Source organism: Mastacembelus armatus, chromosome 16, assembly GCF_900324485.2.
Source record: "Mastacembelus armatus chromosome 16, fMasArm1.2, whole genome shotgun sequence".
Taxonomy (NCBI): Eukaryota; Metazoa; Chordata; class Actinopteri; order Synbranchiformes; family Mastacembelidae; genus Mastacembelus; species Mastacembelus armatus.
Window position 1 is genome coordinate 2679616 of NC_046648.1, and position 18248 is coordinate 2697863.

The following is an 18248-nucleotide window of genomic DNA, read 5'->3' on the forward strand; positions in this document are numbered from 1 at the left end:
GGCCAATATCTAACCACTGACCACAGCTTTGCAGGGACTCGAAGGGCAATCGGGTGGTCTGAGGTGGAGTAAAGCTTTTAGGTCCACACCATTAGCTGGCTTTTAGGGGCCGGAAGGGGTTTCCATCTACTTAGCCACGCTGGTTTTCATTCTCTACTTGACAAACAAAGACATGCCTGACATGACATGCCTCTTCTCACAGACGAGTCACAGTGACCTACTGTATATTGGTAAAGATGGAGCTGTACTGTTCATATTTTTAAGCCTAAAGTAATCCATACATCTGTAAATAAATCTGTAGTGGTTTCCATATGAATGTTAAATGTTGACTTATTTTTTTCTGCTTAATGTGTTTGAAGAGAATATCTAATTTCATGAAGAATGTGAGTCTTATTATTATAATCCATTACTTGAATTCAACCAAATATCCTGTATGTTGGTTTGAAATTATGAAGAAATGTTTAACAAAACACCCGATAAAGCTTCAAGTTACTCATTAATCAATAGTACATAGATTTTGAGTTTTGAGTTATTATGCTTTTCTGCTGTGGATGATTCCTGCTAATGCAACAACACTTGCAAATGTTCATTATCTAGATTTTTAAATTATACATCCCTTAATGATTGGATTTTTTTTTTTTTTAAATTAGGAGTGCGAGCAATATTAACTTATGTTTTGAAAATATTTCCAGCATTAGATAATAATGTTATGTCCCTTATGACATAAAAGGGTTATCTGAATAATGCTCATTTAAATGAATAATTGACTTAGAAAGGTTGATAAATATATTACATTTCAATAGTAAAAACAAAATGAAAACTAAATATGCTTGTTACTTCTCATTGCTTTATTTTCTCAACAGTTGGTTATATTAAAATTACAATAACATATTTCGGCTGTTTTTGGCAGAGAAACATGCAGGTGGTCAAACATCAATGACCGAAGTTCTCCAGCTCCAAACTAAGAGAGCAGAACTTTATATAACTTGAGAAACATTCAGCTGCACAAACATGTTCACCAACCACCACACTACTTAATATATAAGTCTGACAGACTTTAGCCAAAAAACATTCACATTTCTTGGCCCTTAGACATGCACAAGAGACACTGTCATTTGAAGTGGTAGAAGATGTAGTCTTTTTTTTTCCATCACGGCATTAATTGTGTTTTCCATATTCAGGATTAAATAATGCTTTATGAGTATTGACCTTAACCAGACATTAATGTTCTATGCAACAAACACAGAACACTTTAGCGTCATAATAGAAATCTCTAAGGTTTAGCCTTGACTCCCAGACACAGAGCTAGCTCATTTCTCTGGATCTTCCCGTCCTTGTTGACATCACAGTGGCGCAGCAGAACGGCTCGCAGCTTGTCCAGCTCAGAACCTGTGATATTGGGCTGGGAACAAGAGAACAAAGGTTTTTATCCTTTAATGAATTTGCCACTTGTGCCAGCATTAATATGGATCCAGACTCATTACACTCCAATAACCATCTCCAGGCAGCAGATCGAGCTTACAGAGGAGAATAGCTAAGAGAAGTGATGTAGCACACAGTCAAGCTACAGATGTTCATACCAGATTCACTGGTTAATTTTTGTGCAACAAGCTCTAGACTGTTGTGAAATAATCAGCCAAGTCAACTCATGATGCTGATGATAACTGATTCTATGAACACGTTTGATCAGGACCAAAAAAAATATTGTGCTTTGATACTGAGACCTTGTTGTTGAGAGAAGTAAAGTAGCACAAATAGCATCACTATTGTCCCAGTTGATAGCAATATTTATATACATAACATGTTTAGCTAAATAACACTGTCATAGAAATAAAGACGTTCATTACAAAACATAACTTGGATAAAAGGACATCATCATAGACTCTTACCCTGACCAGCTCCATCATGTCTTTGACAAAGCCATCTACCTCAGGACCCTCCAGGGCCCCTGTCTTACTCTAATCAAGAAGAAAGGAAGAAAGAAACAAAGGGAAGACCAAAAAAATAGAAAGCCAAAAACAGAGCACTCGTTAATTTACACCCCACCTATTATTCAGACAGTTATTTATTAGCGTTTCTGTCCTCTGTGTGTTCCTTAGGGTGAAACACAGACTAACCTGCATTTGGGACAGGGTACAGTAAATGCATATTAGTTCTAAGCTGGTTTGATTTATTGTTTATATTTACAAAGAGATAAAATATACTAAGAGATAAAATATATGCAGAGGAAAATAACTGAAACAAATCCATAAATCCATATTAGGAAAAGAGAGTTTGTCTATTTGGGAGGTGTCTTTTCAAATGTTTGTATATTACTTGCCAGATCAGGATTGTGTACAGTAATATACAGTACACTGTAAAGTTACTTTGTGGTATAGATTTATATCAGTAATGTAAAGAATTTACTTGCATTTATTTGAGATATCCTCCTGTAGGTTAGACACGGTATGATCTGAACTTTGAAGCAGAACACACCAATATACTACATGGAGCTGTTGCATATTTTTTTACACTCTACAGTAAAAAAATTTGTTGTGTGGAAGCATGCAGTTAAACAAACTGAGTCTATGGAAGCAAAACTTCGACGCATGGAAATTGTCCTTTACGACCACGGGTGATATTGCTTGTACTACACCTGAGTAGTGTTGTTGGGACCAGAGGACCTTTGTCCATGGAAGTTTTAAATGAGTAATTTCAGGGTGATTGTCAGTTTTTACCCTCATTAACATAGAAGAGTTAGTGAGGATTCAAACCTGCAGCCTCTTGGTCACAGGCTCGCTTAAAATGACTTTCATCAACTGTGTCACTGAATAAGTCCCATGATATATTTTTCAAGAGTAGCAGATTCTAGGAATCCAAACATGATGATCAGATTTTAGAGGTTGAGTCTTGTCACATTTTCCTGTAGGACATGTAATTAACTTAGATTTGATGAAATTATGAAGCAACACTCTTTATCTGTCTCGCGATGTGTTGGTGTACTTACAACATCATAATGGTCAAAGATCTTCTGAAAGTCTCTCTTCCTCTCCTCTTTACTGCATGCCTTAGGGAAACAAGAGGAGAGCTGTTAAAGTCAAAATGATAGAAGGGAAAATAGATATAAAAAAACTATTAAATAGTTTTAACATCTATGCTCTTGTTTTCATTTGACAAATAAGATGAACAATATACTCACGTTGATCTGGAACTGGAGCAGGAAATTCTCTTCTAAGGCTAAGATCCTAATTATGAAAGATTTGAAAAATGAAATTTTATCAAATTTTGATCAAGTAGCTCTTGTATGTCAGGACATCAGACACAATTACGGGGAATTTTTTTCTTTCTTCTAAGAATGACTGTTGACCCTGCTCATTAAAAAAAAATACCTGGCCAAGTCGTTCAAATCCAAACGGCCGTCCTTGTTTTTGTCAAAGATTTTCATCTGCCAGAAAAAGAGAATCCACAGAGAAACATTAAATTAACTTCAGTCTTTATGGATCTCTGTCTCTCTCTGTCTCTGTCTCTGTCTTTAAATTCGCTTCAAACAATTTCTTCTTGTTGCATTTAGCTGTTGTTTGGGTAGAATAGCTAATTAAATCCTGTTGGTCTCCTGCAAATTTAGTTAGTGACCATAAATATGTCACAAACAATGAGGGCAGACATTTTTCCATTTCAAATAACGTACAATGAGATTAAACATTGCCTCAGACAAAGTAGCTGTGCATGTATTTTCACACCAACAGACAAACACCACAGACATTTATGCCTGATCATGTGTTTACCTAATTAGTTTTGCTGTGTAATGTGTGTTTGTGTGTGTACGAGTGATCTGTGTTATCACCATTGTGTCAGTGTACTCCTCCAGTTTGTCAGATGGCACTTCCTTGTGGTGCTGCTGGAACAGGTCTTTCAGGAAAGCCTAGAAGACAGAAATTTATCGCATCATCAAATGGCAAAACCGTCAGATCCAGTGTGTGATAGGTTGTTACATGTTTTACAAACTCTACCAGAAAAAATATACTATAAGTGCATCTATAAAGGAATATCTTCTGCTAGTAGCACAAACATTATGCTTTATTAGATATGTCCAAGGAACTACCAATAGTCTTGTCAGAAATTACTGTTTAAGAGTTTTTCATTCACTGCCTGTGCCATGACTCAAGGAGATGTGTAGGTGGTTGTGTGTTGTGAGAATGTGTGCATTTTGTTTGTCTTGACAACCTCACCTTGAGCTCCTGAGCTGATATGTAGCCACTGCAGTCGACATCGTACTTCCTCCATATCTGTAGTGGCAGAGAGGACAAGCTTATAGATGGTTCTTTGAGTGAGTTGGAATACAGCTAACCTAACTCCGTCCGCTGGTGTCGTTATACTGACATTTACAATAAGCGATACGTTTACAGATGCAACATCACACTTGATACGGCTGGCCACACACTTTTCAAATGTTCCATGAGTTTAAAACGTTGGAGGTAGACATGAGGACAGTTTCAGCTGGTTTTTAACATTATGATCTTTTATATATTTATTATGAGCCACACATACTAGACAATTGTACAAAATGAAACCATGCACCTTCCGTTTGATTTCAGGTTGCAGATTCTAAAGACAGGAGATTTCACAGAAACTCGCATAATCAAACTTGACTTCGTGACCCACAGTTTTTTTTTAATTGTTGGTCTTCTTTTGTGTTGTCGCCATAATTCAACAAGCTTTTCTTCTTTTTCAATGCTCCATTTGGCTCAGGTTGTGTTGTGATGCTGTGGACGTGCACAAATGGTGACGTTTCCCAGGCCACTTGCTCTTGTTGGTTATTGTGAGTGTTCTGTCTGAGGCTCCCACACCAGGAATCATGAATATGAAACATGTTTGAGGCTCTGACCTGCTCAGGAGCAGTAAATAATCGCACTGACAGCACAAAGCTGAGGATTGTTCAGGCATCTAATCACTTGTGACAAATCAGGCTCTAAATTACATACATACAATTGTCTAGTGTGTGGCCAGCCTTAGACATAAAATGTTATAACAGTTGGTTCCTGTCTAAAATTTGTATCTGTTTTTAGCTCATCATGTAAAGTTTGGGTCCATCCTACAGAAAATTGTTTGGTGCTTATCGTTCATTGACACATTGTGACCTGAGATCTTACCTGCATGAAGTCAACACTGTTGTCCAGAGGAGCTTCTCTGCGGAAAATTAACAGGAAGTTTTCATCTTCAGGAAGGATCATATTGGCCAACTAGGACAGGACAGAGGGGAGAGTACAGAGTGGATATTGGTTTTGGAGAACAGTGGAGTAACACCACATTTCCAGTGCCCAGAGACCAGAACTGTTCAGTCTTATCTGGTCTGGCCTTGCAGATCAGATCACAGGTCAGTTTTAGAAATGGATCAGATGAAGCTCTCAACAGTGTGGCCAATCAACACATTGTAACCATTAATAGACTTTGCTGTTAGGTTTTACGTTCATAAAATAAATCTAGACTTAGGACACAGCCTAACTGTGTCCAAACCAACTACATAGCTTCATTATTTTCTTCTTCACTTCCATGGTCACTTCTTTATTTTTTTATAAGTCCCCTTCAGGCATCAAATATATAAAACTGCAGGCGTTTACCAGTTTGTTAAAGCGATGGCTTTCTGTTGTTCAGACACAGGGGCTCGATTCAGACATACCCGTGATTGTGACAGAGAAAACCATGGCAACATGTTTGATATTTGCCATAAGAGCAAGTTCTTTCTGTGTTGACATATCGGATTTAAAGCTGAGACTTGGCACTTTAGTGTCCATTATTCTAAAATTGAACGTGCTCAAGTTTAGAGTCTGAAGGACCAAAAAATGCTGTGCCTTCAAGATACTTAAGGTGTAGACTATATTACAAAACCTCTGCAAACTGAAACAGTCTGCAGGACTAGACACTTGCAGGGATAATGGAGAAGTCATGTATTATTGTCATCTGCGTAAAATATTTCTACACCAGCTGCTCTTGGCTCCTCTCCAGTTCATGTGGGCCACCTCTTGGCCGTCCTTCTTCCACTATATCAGCTCTCCATTAGCAGATTGAACTGGCCCTGGTCATCATTTTAACTAAAAGACAAGATGAGAGTGCTGAGCAAGCAAAATGCACCAACGGCAATGCCAACAATAGAAGAGCTAGACATTTCAGGGATGTCGCACTCTACACACACATAGACGTCCTGCCGCTACTGGGTGTTTAAAAATATGTTGTAGTCTTAGTTGTAGCACTAAGACGTAGGGCTAATTTGAAATCTAACTATCTACTGGAATATTTCATTTAAGTAATTGTATGGTCTACAAAATGCAGAACATCAGTAAAGATTTCTTCCATTGTAATTTCTAGACTTTAATATCCGCAGTTTTTTTCAGTCCAAAACACAAAGTGGCTTATAACAGTGTCACCTCATAATGTATGCCAGCATATTGTAAGTGTTCAGACTGAATAGTATAGAATACATGTGATGGCAAACAAAACATGATTGACAAGTTAATGCCCTCATTTCATCAAGCAACCACCCACTGAAGTGATCTTGGGCCCTTGCAAGAACAAGGACTGCTGTGTTGTTAAGAACATAAGAACGTGCATGACACTGATACAGTGGTGAGGTTACCCCCTTTTTTTTTTTTTTTTGTCTGACAGTAAGTGAACACTGTATTTGGCAATCATGTGGTACAGCTTCTCATGGCAGCATCACACAGGATACTGTGGCTGTGAGATATGCTTACTAACTTCCTTAATCTCATTTGTAGTGCAGGGGCAACAGTATGAGGAAACAGAAAACGTTGCACAAAAAACTGGGCAGGAGACACAGTAATGATGCACAACAGTTTGCTGGAACAGTAGTGGTACTGATACTGTCCTTAAGTGAATGGGATACTAACCAAACGTGACATCACCCAGTTGCTCTCTTAAAATTTCATGTTTATGCTATCGGCAAAATTCATTCAGTAACAACAGCCAGCTAAATAATTAGACCGCACAGCAAAACCTGGCCTCCTGTTATTTTACATAAATGTCCCCACTGAGTTCCAAGGCAGATATTAAATATAGATAAAGATGGAGGAGAGACAGTAGCACGGTGCATCCAATAATTGGCTTCAAATGAAGGTACAAGGATCTTTGGCCGCGTGTGTCTGCATCAGTATCTTCAACAGGCCACTTATTGCAGTAATGGATGGATTGTTTTGTTTTTTTTTGTTTTGTTTTGTTTTTTTTTTCAGCTTTGAGTAAAAGCCATAGCTTTTGAGTTCTGTTATGTATTAAGGGATTGGCCTAATGAATCAGAAAAAAACAGAACAAAATGCTCCTCACTGCTCAGAAGCACTGCTGCTCAATTACACTGAGTGGAGACTGAAAAAGCAGTGTTGTCAAACTAGGGCTTTAAATTTCTGAGGAACAGCCACAGCCTGTTAAGTTTGACAGTTGGGTTTGAGTTAATTAAATTAATGGTCTAAATGGAAAAATTAATTTGCCAATGAACCTTCATCAATTAGGAGCAGTTTGCAAAAAGATCACAGTTTGACCAGTTCAGTTTAGATCATTATTTAATGCACAGGTAAATGATTATGAGGAGAAGGCAGCGCGTGTATAGTAGATAAAAAGACAAGGGTGAGTGGGATAGATAGGTAAGAGAGAGGGATCAACAGTGAAGCATAAGTTAGTTGTCTATATAGTGTGGAGAGGAACCGAAAGAACGAGGGATAGTGTAGTAAGAGAATTTAGGTATTTTTCCATGGACCGTAAATTTGAAGCAGGATGCATAGAACAAAATCCTGCACTTTCTAATTAAAGGTAGATGAGAGGATCAGTGTGGTGGTTTCTGTTTTTCTAGGATACGTATTTATATATTTAGATACCAACATACCTATAAGAGGACAAAAGCTATAACAAGTAAGCTACCTTAGTATGAAGGCAATAATGATCAAGTGAATGAAGGACACAGAAATTGTGTTGTACCTCCTGAATCTGTAGCTTCCCGTCAGCAGTGACATCATAGGCGGACATAAACCTCTGCTTCATTCTCTGAACTCTCTCTTCGGTCACTTTCTCCTGTAAACACACAATCATTTTAAATGCAGCATTGGCACTTTCTTAGCCCCCAGTCAGCATTACAACTCCACCAAGTTTCCATTATTTTTGACTGGGGACAGATACGATAGAATAAATGATGAGGCATGATGGCATGGGATATATAATTAAGTGTAATAAAACCACTTAGTTGTGTCACGTTGATTCTTTTAAATCAAGCATATACAAAATTTGAAACTGGCACTGAAGGAAAAATACGTCACTGGCTGAGCTGCTGTTATTTTGAGGCAATGTCACCATGGATACTTGTTTGATCTCTCATTTTCCTCTCTCAAGAACTGACCCCGATGCTAAATGTTCATTAAGTGTCTGTGTAGCTCACAGGTACTGTATGTCCTTAGCCTACTCAGTCTTTCTAAGACACAGGAAAGAAAGCATGATGTATGCCTCAAACGTTGGCCTCCATCGTCATCCAGGAAAAGTGGTGAAATATCTAATATAGTAACCCCATTCTCTGTAGTAGTCTATGACTTACTTACCTGCAACAGGCAGTTTACTGCAAATGCCCCTGTTGTGAAAATTGCTTATTCTTTGTGAACCAGAAAATAGAATCAAGAGCTGTTTTTTACTAACATGATGATTTTCAGGAAGCACAAAACATATTCTAGCAGATTATAACTGTTTGCATGTTTATCTGAGTTAGAATCACATTTTCAGTTCCTGTGTAGACCCAGTTCCTTCCCAGACAGAGCTCAGGCAAGCATGAGCAAGTTAAGTTATTTAAAAATATATTTTGCAGCTGATCTTCCAGTGACTTTTTGCAAAGCCCTTGATCATTGTGCTGTAACTATAGAAACCTGTTGATCTGTGCTGCTGAGATCTGAATCATCGTTTCATGCACTGCAGAGCAAACAGTCTGCAGACTATGAGGTGCCAGGGCTTTGCTCATTACAGAAAGACAAGTATTTGTCTTCAGCATCAGTTTTCTATCAGGTTTGGTGCCAGCAAGCAGAGGTTTTTAAATCATATACAATCAAATCTGACCTCATGTACATAATTGAATTCAAGATATGCTTCATCACTATAATGACAACCTTGTCTATATATATATATATATATATATATATATATATATATATATTTTTTTTTTTTTTTGCTATACTAAATTTGCATTCAAACCAATCCATTTTCAGTCAATTGTAATTGAAAATGTATGAATAAACTTTAATGCACTACAGTAAATAAAGGAACAAAAGGATAGAAAGGTATGGTTATGGTTAACATTATCCAGTGTTTGATGAGCTGAGCAGAATATGGCAGAATGAATACAGTGTTTTCTGTAGCTCGAGAGAAACACACCAGAAATACAACAATGCAATAATCATAGGAAGCAAACATCTGAGAGGCGACATGTGGCTCATAGATTTTGTTTTAGTACAACCCCATTTGTATCCAAGGAAGGTCAAAATCTGCCACACACATACAGAGACACACTACAACGTGCATTACTAGCTTTCACCCATTTGGTTTTCCATTATGACTGGTTTTAAGTGAGGGCTTAATGATGCTTTATGTAGCTTAACAGCATTTAACGTGACCCAGTAAACATCATGTGTCATTGGTGCGCACACACAAAAATACACACAAATCCTTTTTGTAGCTAAGATCAATTTGTAACCAAGTCGAGGGCTTTTCCTTTGACAATGACCAGAGCTCTTCAATTTATAGTCACCCCACCCATCCAGATAACTGCATAGTGCTTCAGCTGCCCACACAGCAGGTCCAAAGCCATCTGTATTTCCTAAAAGCTGACTCAAAGCTTTAATTTTGACAAATTGTGTCTTCCATTAACATCATTAACAAACATCTGTCTAAACATCTAATTTAATTACCAATTACCAAACATTTTAGTGGCAAATTTCAAAATAATACTTGCCTGTAGAACATGTCCATAGGATAGATAACATAAAGTGAGCTATGAAACTGTCCAGACTTTAATACTGGACAGGCTACACATTTTTTGTTCCTCACACTCAGGGCTTTTGTTACTTTGAATTTAAAATAAAATATTGCATATTATTCATTAAAGTACCAACTCTCCCCTAAGCTTTACTTTGAGTACTTGAGCAGTGTCCTGTTTCAACATCAGAACATGCAAGTGAAAATTATAATAGCCTTTTAAAAAAAGCAACCAGTCAGAGAAATATCAAAGCTAGATGGTTTTCCACAATATACGGTTGGGTACATTTGAATAATATTTTGATGTAAACCACTCAAGTTAAAGCTGAGGCTTTTATTTTATTTCAAAGTGAATGTGCTGAACAACCAGAGCCTGATGAACAGAACATGTGTAGCAGTTTGAAAACATATGCTTTGGACTATAGTAACTGCATGTCTTAATTTACATAATCTTATTTTGGAAACCGGCGTATTAGTTTGATTGCTGTAATGATGGAACACATATTTGCCATTATCAGATGGAAATGATGTTGCAATCAGTAGCTTTCATCCTTCTGAGCTGCCCTTGACATGCAATACAGTGCACTGAAGTATTGTCAGTGTTTTCATCACTCGTTATGAATGAATTTATCTAAAACTGACTTACTTTCGGACCCAGTTTCTTCATCATGTGACGAAAAAAGTCATCAAGTTCTTTGCCCTCTATGTAGCCATTATCTGTCCAAATGAAAAACAATCCACGCACAAGTCAGATTGGCCTTTTAATAAAATTCACATAGTAAGTAAAAACTTACAAGGTCCTAAGAAGTAAATTAAATCCTTTTAAGTTGTACATAAATCTTTGCTGTTTTAAGACAAAGACATAGCCAACACAGGTTTTCAAGGGTTTAGTTTTGCAGTGACAGAAATATTTACCATGACACTAAGAACTAAAATCACTTCCTTATAAGGAAAACTTACAAATTATGATCATCTGTTTTTCCGTTATATAGAAGATATAAACTACCAAACAACCTTAGATATATCTTAGACACATTTAAGGAGATAAATATGAATGTGCCATTAACTGTCCTTACCATCTGCATCGAAGCGTTGCCAGATTTCAAGGAAGCCAGCTGCATCCAGGTTTTCAAATGCATTGTCCATTTTAATAAGGAAAAGCAAAGCAAGCTGTCAACTTTTACACATAAAAGCAATGAAGACTGAAGTGACAAAGTGTGCTGCCCTGTTCAGTAGCCTGCTTAGTTGACATATGCTCCTTCTCACTTAGTAAAAACCACACCTCCTCTGTGTGGGTGTCTGGGTGTGTGTGATTGTGAGTGAGGGAGAGAGCGCACAGTGTATTTGCCATCTGGTGGCTGCATTGTGAAAGTGCAGTTTCGACAAGAAGTTACAAAAAAAAGGAGATTATGCAGAGATTAAAATTGTAAAATTATTTTAATCAGTATTAATATTCACATAAAGAAATGTCCAATGCCAGCAGAATGAAATTTAGTGAAACAGATGGACAAAATGGAACAAATAATGTATCAAGACTGATATCAGGGAGCGAACATGTCATTTGTAATTTTTCCTAGCTCAAGAAAAAAGACATTGTTTTACATCATTTCTTTTATGAATCATGAATGTGAATGAAATTGACACTAAATTTATTACTTGGAAAACCAAATTAATACACACAAAAGAATTAATTTCCACAATTATGAACACAATATTACAAGTGAGAGGAAATGCAAGATCAAGACTTCACCAGCCACTTTTGTAAACAAATAAGTTACCAACAAACCCGTAGTGTAGTAGTGTACTTGGTACGAAAACTGGGTAGGATTTGCTGTGTCTACATAGGTGTGTGTGTGTGTGTGTGAATATACCACAGTGGGTATATACTGCACACACATACACCTACATTTATGAAAGCACATATATACACATACAGTTAGACTCACAGCCACATCATGCAGTCACACATACATGTAGACTCAGGAGTGTGTTACTAATTGTTTTACTTTATCAACTCAGTGCACCAACAAACATGAAGTGGATACTTATTTTCAGGATTGAACAGCAAATCGTTGTCAGTCTTTCACACAGCTAGAAAGCAAAAGCAGAGTGGGAGGTGTGCGGAGCATTTCAAGGTGGTAGGACAGTTGTTAAAAATGCTAGTAGGATACGGCACACAGGCATGTCTGTTTGCTTTAAGCTTATTGTAAAGTGATGGTATATTCCCAGTGTCCTGGTAAACAGAAACAGTCTTTAATGTCAGGAACAGTTTAATTATATACAACAGGAACTTTATTTCCTAGCCATGATTAGTGACAAAGAGGCAAAATCTAATCATAACCCTACAAAAGACACTGATAGATATCATAGCAAAAGGTGAACCAGGAAGACCTTTGGCCTCGACTTGAATTTGACCTATATACAGTATAATAAAATACAAGTCCCTTACACAGTGATTGCATGTAAAGAACTGAGGTCAGCTGCAGTTGGTGGGTTGCACATCTGCCATTGATGCTTATGCAACTCGGCACACAACAAGCAGTCAAAAAGCATAAGTACTAGAAGAACAGTGGTCAAATGAATATACTAGAGTTTAAAAGTTTCATGTGGAGATGTGTAGAGTATGTGTGTATACTCTGCATCAAATCATATATGCAATATGAAAACCGCCTGATTCTACGTTGAAAAGGCTACAGGTTGTAGATGAGTGAGTTACCAAGACGCGTGTTATTACAATGGCTGGCAGAATGTGTTCTGAACTAGTGTGAAAAGTGCATTTTCTTGCTATTAAGTGAAAAATCAGGAACCATCCTGAGATCTGTGGTGCTGTGAAACATTCAGGGGTGTATACTTCATATGTGGATAAACATGTTAGCTGGATAATTTTGTTGACTCTCTCACATGATCCTAGGTCTGTTGGTTCTTTCAGAGTCTTCTTGTCCTGGTAATTTGTCAATAATCTCAAACCTACAACTGGAGCAGGCTTGTTCTCAGGTTTATTCAATGTAAACAAGAGAACAGGCCCATTTAGCTATAGATGCAGTTTTTTTTACACGACTAACCCGTTGACATTGGACAGATGATAATGTGTGTAGAAAATAGTATTGCAGGATCAATAGGACCCATTGGGCAGCTTGATAAATTTGTAATTGAATGGTATCATTAAAGTCAGGAGGGATTATTTATGCTCTGAAACAACTGTTAGTTTGTAGAATATTCTTGTGCTTTTACTTGTTACCAAGTTCCTGTTGTGGTTGTACTTGCTTTTAATGTAATGGAGGGATTAAGTGATAGGAGTTCTAATGTGCCCGACGCATTAATCTTTTAGTCGTGACTAATCTTTTAGAAATGTAGACAGGTCTTTTGTGCACTGGATTTGATGCATGTGCATACAGCTGTGCACAGGATTACTATATACTAATTTAGTAGAGCTTATACAAATTATATTGTTATATCAAAGCAGTGGACATGCATTTATGGCAACATCATAAATTACAACCCTGTCACTCTTGTATACCACTAACTGCTCTACTGGGTCACTTATTTCAGATGATTGAATCCAGCTTTTCTAATCCACACCTCAGGTGGACAGCCTTAGCCAACAGTAGAACATCCAGCATTACTCATTTGAGCTTGGATCTGTTTAGTGATGTATGAAGTTATAACCCCCTTGTCCTGAAAATGGTATGTCCAGAGGTTGATATGGTCAAAATGCAGCTTCCCTCAGTTCACTCACTGCATTTTCAGTGACTTAAGAGGCAATTTGATTACATGGTGTGAGATTTTATGAAGTGTGAAAGTTATGAAGAAATGTTTTAAGGCTGCAGCTTCCTCAGAGTTTTGCTTTACACAAAGACTACGTGTGTGTGTGCGCGTGTGTTCGTGTGTGTTCATTGGGCCATCAGCACATCGGGGGAATATTGGTAAATGTAATACATTAGTGTGCTGTCAGAGGCGAGGACCTGTCTGTCTTTAAGAACAATCCAGAGTCCCTGTAACAGTGGCATAACTTTGTTTGGTTTAGTGTTTAATCGTTTCAGTTGTTGTGGGAAAAAAAATCTAAAATTTGGTTTAAATATTAATTTGACCAAATAAGACTAGACATATGAGCTACAATTGCACTCTGTATTGTACTTTAATGGCAGATACATAATATTTTCCCCATTACCTCTGTTAAAAAAAAAAAAAAAAAAAAAGACCTTTAGCAGTTAAAGGTAAAAATACAATGAATGTCTTGCACAGTGTTTTAGTGTTAACAGTGCTAAAGTCTTATCAATTGGTTATTGAAGTTAAAGTACCACAGTCCTCTCAAAGCGCACACACACTTTATAGGGTCACTCCAACTCTCCCATACAGCGAGACAAACTTGAGTCCAGCAATCCACTACCATCCTTCAGTGAAGTCCATTTAGCCCCGTCTGAGTTAGTTTGTTAGAAAAGCTACATCAAATGTGTATTTCTGAATTACTTTGTGCTGAGATTCTCAGCTGAACCTGTATCTTCCTGTACAAAATGAGGAATTGCATATTGTTGTCCAGAAGAAGTCCAGAGAAAAGTAACTTGCACCTACTGAATATAGCATCTAGAAAAATGTATAGAAGTGTAGCAAAGGAAGAAATGCCATTGGGTCATTGTCTGGTTGTGTGTTTCAGTTCAAGTACAGTACAGTGCAGTGGTAGTGTTACATGTTTGGTCCCTGCGAGACAAAGCTACTGAAAAAATGGAAACCACACACTAGATTATTAGTTAAAGTGATTTTATGCTGTCACTGCCTTCTGCACAGGAAGTCTGTTGTTTTCTGAAGGTATCATTTCTCTTTATCGTGGTTTATTTGCTCATCGGCTTATTTGGTTTGATTGCCCCACGAACCACTTTTGAATCCTGATTCTTTCAGAGACATGAGATTTTCATGTGCAGCAGGGAGAGGGTTGACAGCAGAACTAGAAAAAGGCTGTTTGTGAGATGGAAGCGTTGAGCAGATTTAGCAGAGTTTGGTTTAACAGGAAACACTGATTGGAATTTTGAGGGTATTCCCCAGTGTTGTCTCTCATCAATTTCATCATAGATAATTCAAAGGGAAATGGTGCATTACTGTCTTTTATGATACAATATTAAACCAAACATGATTTATATTTTGTGGTTAGACAGGACCAACAGGTTTTCTAACATAACTGGGACGTTTCTAAAGGAGAACATGTGAGGCTCATGTTAATATAAAGTCTTTGTCTGCCTCTTCTCCAGAGTCTGATGACTTCTTGCCTGCTGCCTTGTCTGGGTTTGGAGATTGATTCCTGGTCTTAAACGAGTCATGATCCTCAGAGTTGGTGCGGAGAGGCTTGGGTCGCTGAACAGAGTCTGAAGGTGCCCTCACTGAAAACATGAGGTGAGAATGACAGTAAGTGTTGGCAATGATTTGAGCTACAGGGTGAAAATGAGGGAAGGAGGAGAGGGAACAGAGGAGACTAAATCATTTGAAAATAATATTTAAATTCATAATTCTTCATTTGAGTATCCTGCTTGAATAGACAGACTAATGTTCCAGTGTCAGTGTCAATAGTCAACTTGCTTAGTGTGCAAACAATAGTTTATATCCACTGTAAACTCAACATATTCTTCTTTTATACACCAAAGTATATTTGGTGAAATTTGGAGACTGCATTGCACAAAGTTATGAGTTTCAAGAGAAATCATTTTTTTGTGCTGTGGTGGCCTGTACAGAACAGATCCCTGCTCTCTGTCAATTGAATGCCAGTGTAGATGGTAAGTTCAGAGTAACGACTATGAAGGGAGGCTGTGCTTAAACAACATCCGCTTGCTAAAATGCTAAAAGTAGGGAGCTGGACTTGCTCAGTAATCAAAGATTTTTTTTTATCAAATCCTCTATTTGTATGGGACATACAGAGCTAAGGGGCCGCTGGTGGTGTAGTGGTTAGCACACCCACCCATGACTGCGGAGACGCCGGCTCGACCCCCGGACCGGCTGTTGTGTGCTCCGCATGACTCCCCTTGCTCCCTCCCTACATCTCCTGTCACTCTCCACTGTCCTGTCAAATAAAGTCAAAAACTGCCTAAAAAATAACTTAAAAAGAGATAAAATAAGTAGCATAATGAAATAGAAACAGTCATATTGAAGCATCTTTGATGAGAGGTCAATCAGCTTGAAGAACCTCAAGCAAATCCAGCTGTCTCCTTTCAGCACTTTGAATATATTTGGACCTATGTGACTGAGAATCTCCTTAGACATCTTCAGTATGTTGCAGTTGAAGATTCTGTTGCACATACTGCCACCTAATGGCTCTTGATGTACTCTGGCACAGAGCTGGCGAAGGTACAGTGGCTGTACTGAGCAGACATGAACTTCTAGAGGACATTTGATATGAGAACAGGAAAGTAAGCGAAGTCAGACAACAAATAAAAATCAGCAGGCTGCCGGGCTGTCTGTTACATAATAGATGAAACGCAGCTGAACTGAGTGACAGCTGTGACCTGAATCTCTCGAGCTGACGTCTGTCATGTTTGACATGTAGACAGACAAGTGAGCCTCTGTACTAATTCAAATAGAGAGATCACAGGGAAAACTCACACTGTCAGCAACATCAAACATCTGCCACATCTACCAGTCTGTCTAGGGAAAAATGGGGGGTGGGGGGTTCTGCTACTGCTCACTTCAATGCACTTTCAAAACAACTGAAAACTATTTATTAGCATTATGGCATGAACAGGCTAAGTAGAACGATTTTGTGGCCTACCTTCCTGAGTGGTTTTGTTGGCTGAGCTTCCTAACTGCAGCCTGGCCTGGCCCTCTTTGTCTTTCTCTGACAGGGCTCTCCTCAGTGTCGGAGGGAGGACGGTCGGCTTTGGAGAGACACTGCCGCTAGTGGGAGACTCTGGGCTCTCATCTATCAAAACAAAGGTGACCAGGAGAATTAACTTTCTGTTGGCTGTTGTACAACAAGACAACATATGGCTCAGTCAGTTTGCTGCAGAAAACTATTTCACACTGTTCTTTTACACTAAGATTATGGCTCATGAAGATAAAAAAATCATTGCAGCAATAACCTCCTTAGTGTGGTAACCTGTTCATATCCAGGGCTTTGTCAGTACCTATGCTTCTGCTGCTGCTGGCGGTTCTCGGCTTCTGTGGAATGGTGGGTCGGGCGGCCAGGGCGGGCTTTGCCCCCTGCGGCACTGGTGGTTTGGGACCTGCAGGTCCCCCAGGTGAACTTGAGGAGGATGTGGCTCTGAGACGACGGGCTGGCTCAGGCTTGGTCTCAACACGTGTTGGAGTCTTCTCTGGTGAGCCAGGGTCTTGTTTACTAATTGAACCACTGGGTGGCTGGCTTTCTGAGGCTGTGGGCTTGGCTAGTGAAACACAAAAAGTCATTTTTATGAATATAGAGTTGATGTGCAAACTTTGAAAATAGATCCATGTAAACAGCTCACCTGTTGCATTGCTGTCCGGTCTGTCTGGGCTGGATGACTAGAAGAAACACAAGGACAAAGTACTGGATCACTACAGAGCTCACACAATGACATGGCTCTCAAAAGGCTTTTCTTTGTTTTACCTGCATACACAACACACACACACACACACACACACACCTGGAAACAAGCCAGGACAAACAGATGGCAGGAAAAGCTTTAGTGCCACTGATGCAAGGTCAGAAAAAAAAAAAAACAACACACTGCTCCATAAATCTCCTACTGTGCTCTCTCTCTATCTCTATCACACAAACACACTCCAGTGACTCGTAAGAGAGTCATTATACTGTCCACATAGTGAATACACCATTATGAGCCAGTGGTACCTTAGATGTACAAATGCACACTAATTTCTCTCTAATTCTGTTGACTCACTAGGATTTATGTCAAATTAATTTATTTTTGTATACAGTTGGCAAAAAGAGCAAAGGCAATGTAGAAACATTTGTCATCTTAGTTCATTTAAACTGAATTTAAATTAGGCCACATCTTCAGACTATGTGTCTTGCTGTGAATCACATCACTCCTGTCTGTATATGCTTTTTCATATTCTCCCAGCTGGAAGTTACAGTAAGAGCTGAGATCAACACATCAACACCAAAACAAGGCTAATGTGTCACTACAGTATATCTCACTGCTGCTCTCAGTACAGTCACACTACTCTCATTAAACCTTAAATCTTATTTGGAAGAATTTTGACATTCATTTACTGAAATGGCTAAGGATAAAACATTTGTTTCTATTACTTATTTTACATTACTCACTTCTTGCTTGTTAATC

The 18248-nt window shown here is 38.4% G+C and overlaps 2 protein-coding genes across 2 annotated transcripts in view; both read right to left on the bottom strand.

Annotated features, from left to right (window-relative positions):
* Positions 1 to 825: 825 nt before the first annotated feature.
* LOC113122162 (secretagogin-like) lies at positions 826 to 11259 on the bottom strand. Its single transcript, XM_026293247.2, has 11 exons — positions 11064 to 11259; positions 10634 to 10704; positions 7957 to 8049; positions 5130 to 5219; positions 4209 to 4265; positions 3824 to 3901; positions 3369 to 3424; positions 3179 to 3224; positions 2987 to 3046; positions 1890 to 1958; positions 826 to 1402 (listed from the first exon to the last, which is right to left on the bottom strand). Exons 1-11 carry the CDS (start codon positions 11131 to 11133, stop codon positions 1274 to 1276), a joined length of 819 nt encoding a protein of 272 aa, XP_026149032.1. The 5' UTR covers positions 11134 to 11259; the 3' UTR covers positions 826 to 1273.
* A 146-nt stretch (positions 11260 to 11405) lies between these two features.
* Positions 11406 to 18248, bottom strand: part of LOC113122161 (F-actin-uncapping protein LRRC16A-like) — a 53537-nt gene continuing 46694 nt past the window's right edge. Inside the window, exons 35-38 of the mRNA XM_026293246.1 lie at positions 17430 to 17466; positions 17091 to 17348; positions 16736 to 16885; positions 11406 to 15356 (exon numbers count right to left, since the gene is read on the bottom strand). Of these exons, the coding sequence (XP_026149031.1) occupies positions 15190 to 15356; positions 16736 to 16885; positions 17091 to 17348; positions 17430 to 17466 (612 nt within the window). The 3' untranslated portion in view covers positions 11406 to 15189. The remainder of the gene's footprint in view (positions 15357 to 16735; positions 16886 to 17090; positions 17349 to 17429; positions 17467 to 18248) is intronic.